Raw genomic sequence first — 7,461 nt, 5'->3', positions numbered from 1 at the left:
TTTGTCAGACTGGTTTTAGATGGGTTTTGGCCACTTTTTAGCTGGTCTTAGCTGGTCAGGTTAGTCTTAGCTAGTTTTAGCTGGTTAAGCTGGTCTTAGCTAGTTTTAGATGGTTAAGCTAGTCTTAGCTGGTTTTAGGTGGTCAGGCTGGTTTTAGCGGGGTTTTGGCCACTTTTTAGCTGGTCTTGGTCATGCTGGTCTTAACTGGTTTTAGCTGGTCTTCGCTGGTCAGGTTGGTCTTAGCTGGTCTTAGTCGGTTTTAGCTGGTCAAACTAGTCTTAGTCGGTTTTAGCTGGTCAAGCTAGTCTTAGCTGGTTTTAGCAGGGGTTTCTTTGTGTATGTATACATGCACATGTATGTTTGTGTATGCGTTTGCCTGTCTCTGTACGTCTGTCTGTGCGTGTGTGTATGTATGTGTGTGTGCCTGTCTGTGTACTTACAGCATGTATGCGTGTGTCTGTGTAAGTGTGTCTGTATGTGTATGTATGTGCGTCTGTGTGTGTGTCAGTGAGTCTACATGTGTGTGTGTGTGTGTGTGTGTGTTTTCCCTTGTAAATGCAGCAGTATTGTCGCACTCACCCCAGTACAGGATGCAGCACCAGACAGTGTGGTTTGTCCAGACCCTGAATCACAGCGTTCTTGAAGGATCCGTCCAGTCGGGCCACATTAATCTGCTTCTTATTGCCATCATAGCTGGTCCAGAAGAGATTTCGAGAAACCCAGTCCACCGCCAGACCGTGTGCGTTAGGGATATCTGAACACACACACACACATACACACAATAAAATAATAGGGGCTCTTTAATGTATGAATGCTTAACAAATAACGAATTCACTATGATTTATGGTGTGTAGCTATTATAAAGTGTTTCTAATAATTCAGGAGGGCAGATAATTCTGAATGTACAGTGTGTACACTTGGTGCAAGCATTCCTGTGTATGAATGGCGCACCTGCAGACACCACGGTCTCGATGCCTGTGCCATTAATGAAGGCTCTCTTAATGGTCTGCGTCCGCACGTCTGACCAGTAGATTCGCCTCTCCAGAGCGTCGTAATCCACCACCGTCACGTTATCGATGTCCGGCACGGTAAAGGAGATGATGTAGTTATAGTAGGGGTTATGGATGTCCACTCCTCGGATCTCAATCTGACGCGCATACAGCAGAAACTGACGAGACTCTGAGGACAAACACACACAAACATCACTGATCTGAGAAATTATGCTCCATTAGTTCATTTCAGTTACTGCATGAACAAACGATTAGAAATACATTTATTATGGTATTTTTTCATCTTAGTTAACCTTAGTTCATGTTGTTTAAGTTAAATACACTGTAAAAAATCCTATTTTTACAGAAAATATCTCTACATTTTTTACAGTAATTTTTTGTCATTTCAAATTACTTTTAAAACTTAGGAAAATGACAAACACTCTCTCTAAATTAACAGTTTGACTTTCATTTTAGGTGTTTTATCATTAAAGATAAATTACTGACATTTTAGTTTTTATACAGGGAAATGACAGTATTATTTATACAGTATCTTTTCTGTTATTTTAAAATTATATTCAAAAGTCTGTAAAAATGACAAACAACATCTGTAAATGAACAGCTTGACTGTTGTTTTATGTACTCTATAATTAATGACAAATTAAAGCAATTTCTCTGTTTTATACAATAAAATTGGCGTATTATTTACACAGTGTTTTTCTGTTTTTTTAAGTACATTTAAAATATGTAAAATTAAAGTAATAAACTGTAAAAAAAAATCGCAGGGACGTTAAATGACTGCAGCTACGGCTGCCAAACAAAAACCATCAAATTACGGTAAAATTTCTTTGCTTAGTTATTTCTCTGAAATAAAGTGCAAAAAATGAAAAATCTACAGATTTTTCATTAAAGTGTTTACAGAAAAACACTGTTATTTGACAGACTATTCCCAGATTTTTACAATCAAATCCGTTCAATAGTTACAAACTAAAAGTTTTACAAAGACAAACTCCACAAAGAAATGCCAACTGACCCAGCCGAGGCTCGAACCAGCGACCTTCTAGCTGTGAGACGACAGCACTGCCTACTGCACCACTGCGTCGCCGTTTTTAGATTAATTTCAGTAAACTAATATTGACTAATATAAAAGTGTTCATTTGATTTATTTTAGTAGAGATATTATATGAGAGATGTGCGCTTTGCTTATCAAATAAGTGGATCTAAACGGATTTGCATTGTACACATTAAATAAAAGTTAAAAAGCTGCTATTTTTCATTCCATATATTACGTTTTTAGTTACGATACTCCCAAAATAATTCCGCATATATCAGTAGATTTTTTTGTAAAAATTCTAGCAAAAAATGTCCGCAGATTCCATCTGGCCCGAGCAATTACTACAGTAAGTTAATAGAACGTGTAACTACCTACATCACCCTAAAATAAAGGGCTACCAAATTTAATTTCAGCATATGATCTTTAAAAAAATATCATATTTATCTTTACATTCACCTTTCCCCCCTAAATTAATAATATTAATTTAATTATGACACATCATAAGGAATAGTTCACGCAAAAAATTAAATCCTGTCATCATTTACCCATCCTTGTTGAACACAAAGGAAGATATTTTAAAGAATGTTGGAATAAAAACACTTATTGACTTCCATAATATTTTCCTTTGTGTTCAACAGAAGAAAGACTCATGATAGTTCATTTATTTTCTCTTTGTCATGATGACAGTAAATAATATTAGACTAGATATTCTTCAAGACACTAATATTCAGCTTAAAGTGACATTTAAAGGCTTCACTAGGGTAATTAGGGTAAAGTTAGGGTAATTAGGCAAGTCTTTGTATAACAGTGGTTCGTTCTGGACACAATCCAACACTAATATTGCTTAAGGAGGCGAATAATATTGGGTTTAAAAAATTAAAAACGGCTTTTATCCAAGCTATAATAAAACACATAAGACTTTTTACAGAAGAAAAAAATATTATAGGAAATACTGTGAAAAATTCCTGAATCTGTTCAACATCATTTGGGAAATAATTGAAAAAAAAAAAAAGGAGGGTGAATAATTTTAGCTTTATTTGTGTATGCTGTTGTGTAATTACAGGCATAAATTGGCCTTAAAATGACAATAATATCACTTATGTCAATAATTTCTCAATAATGTGTCAGAAATGTTTATTTTAATCTCTGTCGTCTGTGTTTCTCTCACCGTAGCAGGTGTGGTTGTCTTCTCTGAGCCTCATGAGATGTGGACAGGCGCAGGAGAACGTCTGGTTATAGTTGATCAGACACAGATGAGAACACGGACCCAGACCTCCTCGAGCAGCACACGGGTTCGGCGCTGGACACACAAATAAAAGACCACATGCACATTTCATCATCAACACGAAACATTGAAACACACCTCCAGATGAGACCTGATGTCAGACTGAAGCTTCATTCATCCATGCTGTTTGCATCCAAAGCTGTGAATTTAACTGGAATATTAAATGAGTCATTTTCTTTTCGGCTTAGTCTCTTTATTAATCTGGGGTCGCCACAGTGGAATGAACCGCCAACTTATCCAGCATTTGTTTTACGCAGCGGATGCCCTTCCAGCTGCAATCCAACTCTGGGAAACACACTCATTCACACACACTCATACACTTCGGACAGTTTAGCTCACCCAATTCACCTACGACGTCTTTAGAATTTGGAGCACCTGGAAGAAACCCACAGAAGCACGGGGAGAACATGCAAACTCCACACAGAAGTGCGCCACAAAATCAATAATTAAAAAAAAAAGTGTATAAATTAGGCGACGCAGTGGCGCAGTAGGTAGTGCTGTCGCCTAACAGCAAGAAGGTCGCTGGTTCAAGCCTCGGCTCAGTTGGCGTTTCTGTGTGGAGTTTGCATGTTCTCCCTGCATACGCGTGGGTTTCCTCCGGGTGCTCCGGTTTCCCCCACAGTCCAAACACATGCGGTACAGGTGAATTGGGTAGACTAAATTGTCCGTATTGTATGAGTGTGTGTGTGTGAATGTGTGTGTGGATGTTTCCCAGAGATGGGTTGCAGCTGGAAGGGCATTCCCTGCATAAAAACATGCTGGATAAGTTGGCAGTTCATTCCGCTGTGGCAATCCGGATTAATAAAGGGACTAAGCCGACAAGAAAATGAATGAATGAATGAGTATAAATGATACCCCGGGTGTTGTCAGAACTTCACTGCACGCCAGCAGGCGATAAAGATAAATTAACTTTAAATGTCAAACTCAAATACATGTTTTGGGAACCCATTTCATATTAATTATAGGAAAGGATGATTAACTCGTGTGTCTGGAATAGTTAATGAACTCTGCACTCGAAGAAAAACAAATCACATGAATAATAATGTTCTATGTAAAAATGGCTTTAACTGTAGCCCAGATTTTAAAGGGTGTAGTACATTCGCATAGCACAGACTGACTTACTGCAGGAGAGATTTCACCCATAGTCTTATTCATAATTTTACAGTAAACAAATGTTGAAGAAAAATAATTACAGTAAATCACCCTACTGTAACTGTATGACTTTAAAGAGTGTAGTACATTCACAGAGGCCAGACTGACTTACTGCAGGTGAGATTTTACCCATATTTTTATGCATATTCGTACAGCACACAAACATTGAAGAAAAATACTTACAGTTAATCACCCTACTGTAATTTTATGATTTTAAAGGGTGAAGTACATTCACAGAGGCCAGATCGACATACAACAGGAGAGATTTTAACCATATTTTCATTCGTATTTCAACAGTCAGTACACAAATATAAATTAAATTAAATGTTTTATTTATTTTTTCTCATTAATAAAAAGGTCGGTTAAGACAGGACAATATTTACGGAGCCAGACCAGTCTCAAAAATAAAACCTATTTCGGTAACACTTTACAATAAGGTTCATTAGTTAATGCATTTACTAACATGAACTAATCATGAACAACACATGTACAGCATTTATTAATCATAATTGAACATTTACTAATGCATTATTAACATCCAAATCAATGCTTGTTAACATTAGTTAATGCACCATGAGTTAACTGACAATGAACTACTGTATTTTCATTAACTAACATTAACTAACATGAACAAAGACAGTAGTAAATGTATTGTTCATTCTTTATGTTAGTAAATGCATTAATTAACATTAACTAATGAACCTAATTGTAAAGTGTGACCCACATTTCTTACTTTCACAACACAATTCACAATTCATAAATTGAAAACACAGTTCAAATATAACCAAATCCAATTCGGAAATCCAAAACACGATTCATAAAATAAACGAATCCAAATCACTTGGCAAAAATATGTTAAAATTATGATTTTTACTTGTGAATTCACGAATTGTGTGTTGTATTCATAAATCGTGATTTTGTAAACATCAACTGTGCTGTGCATATATGAATTTTATTTTGAAAAGGTATTATTTTTGAGCTCCACGTGTTGGCGTGGGTTTCCTCTGGGTCCCTAGTTTCCCCCACAGTCCAAACCCATGCGCTATAGAGGAATTGATTAACTAAATTGGTCGTAGTGTATGAGTGTGGCTGAGTGTGTACTGGGTTGCAGCTGGAAGGGCAGTGTAAAACATACTTATGCTAGACACTGTAAGTTGGCGGTTCATTCCGCTGTGGAATGTGGAATTCATCTTCCTGATGAATAAACTGACTAAGCCGAAGGAAAACGAATGAACTGCTTTCATTTTTAGGTGAACTATCCCTTTAACCAATCACGTCCTCAGACCAGGTGAGCTTATTTTGTTTTGGTCATCCTAGATCTATGCAAGACTTTGAATAGCAGTAGGAAGCACGAAGAAAAGTATGTAAGAAAGAGAAATCAGAGGTTAAAGATCTAGTGAAAGCATGTCTAAATCTATTCATCCCCCTCAGTCTGACAGGAATAAACAGATGTCGGCCTCAATAAGATGAAGTCGCTGAGCTAAAGCATCATGACAAGTTTATTCACAAGCTGCTTTACTAAGAGCCAAACAGCATCAACACAAGTGTCCATCAAGACAAGACCCTGCTCTCCATCCGACCCCTGTACTCCGGCAGAATCCAACTTTAATCAACAGTTCATGCATTAAAGGTTGAGTCAACATGACGTCGAGCTGCTTTTAAAGCTCCAACATGATGTTCAGTGCTGAATACTGCAGTGTGGAAACAACTACAGGCCTGATTTACTCAGCATACAAGTGAAGTCTGAATTATTAGCCCACCTGTATATGTTTTTCCCAAATTTTTATCTAACGGAAAGACAATTTTTTTTTAACACATTTCTAAACATAATAGTTTTAACTAGATTAAAACTCAAGACAAGACAAACTTTAGGCTGGCTTGAGAAAGCTTAGACTAGAAGATTTTTTTAAGTAAACTTTAGTAGTTTAAAGTTCATAAGTAGTTTTAAGTGGTTCTAAGTATTAAGAAGCTTCAAATTTTAAAGTAGCTTTAAGTTTGAAGTAGCTTAAAGTTTATAAGTAGTTTTAAGTAGTTATTAAGACGCTTCAAGTTTAAAAAGTAGTTTTAATTTAGGTTTAAAAGTAGTTTTAAGTTTAAAGTAGGTTAAAGTTTATAAGTAGTTTTAAGTAGTTATTAAGACGCTTCAAGTTTAAAAAGCAGTTTTAATTTAAGTTTAAAAGCAGTTTTAAGTTTAAAGTAGGTTAAAGTTTATAAGTAGTTTTAAGTGGTTCTAAGTATTAAGAAGCTTCAAATTTTAAAGTAGCTTTAAGTTTATAAGTAGTTTTAAGTAGTTATTAAGACGCTTCAAGTTTAAAAAGTAGTTTTAATTAAGGTTTAAAAGCAGTTTTAAGTTTAAAGTAGGTTAAAGTTTATAATTAGTTTGAAGTAGATTAAAGGTTATAATTAATTTTAAGTAGTTCTAGGTATTAAGAAGCTTCAAGTTTAAAAGTAGTTTTAATTTAGGCTTAAAAGTAGTTTTAAGTTTAAAGTAGCTTAAAGTTTATAAGTAGTTATTAAGACGCTTTAAGTTTAAAAAGTAGTTTTAATTTAAGTTTAAAAGCAGTTTTAAGTTTAAGGTAGCTTAAAGTTTAAAAGCAGTTTTAAGTATAGTTTTAAGTTTTCAGAAGCTTCAAGTTTAAAGTAGCTTCATGGTTTAAAGTAGTTTTAAATAGTTCTAAGACTTAAGAAGCTTTAAGTTTAAAAGTAGTTATAAGTTTAAGTTTAATAGCAGTTTTAAGTTGAAAGTAGCTTAAAGTTTAAAAGTAGTTCTAAATGTTAGGAAGCTTTAAGTTTAAAAGTAGATACAATTTTTATGCAGCATAACGTTTGAAAGATTTAAGTTTAAAACTGACTTATAAGTAATGTAAGTTTTTACAAGATTTAAGAGGTTTAAAAATGGTGAGTTGCTATGGTGTTGCTAGGGAGTTTTGAATGGTTGCTAGGTGGTTGCTAAGGTGTTCCTAGGTGGTTGCCAGAATGTT

General features: G+C 35.2%; 1 protein-coding gene across 11 annotated transcripts in view; it reads right to left on the bottom strand.

Moving 5' to 3' along the window:
- Nucleotides 1-7,461, bottom strand: part of lrp1aa (low density lipoprotein receptor-related protein 1Aa) — a 222,310-nt gene that overhangs the window by 88,887 nt on the left and 125,962 nt on the right. For all 11 annotated transcript variants that reach the window (XM_087272962.1, XM_087272960.1, XM_087272961.1 and 8 more), the window contains 3 exons: nucleotides 3,212-3,343; nucleotides 952-1,179; nucleotides 580-754 (listed from right to left, as the gene is read on the bottom strand). In XM_087272962.1, the coding sequence (XP_087129088.1) occupies nucleotides 580-754; nucleotides 952-1,179; nucleotides 3,212-3,343 (535 nt within the window). The remainder of the gene's footprint in view (nucleotides 1-579; nucleotides 755-951; nucleotides 1,180-3,211; nucleotides 3,344-7,461) is intronic.

Source organism: Danio rerio, chromosome 11 (assembly GCF_052040795.2).
Source record: "Danio rerio strain M-AB ecotype USA chromosome 11, GRCz13ab, whole genome shotgun sequence".
Classification (NCBI taxonomy): domain Eukaryota; kingdom Metazoa; phylum Chordata; class Actinopteri; order Cypriniformes; family Danionidae; genus Danio; species Danio rerio.
The sequence above is the reverse complement of the archived record's forward strand: the minus strand, read 5'-3'. Positions and strand labels throughout refer to the sequence as shown.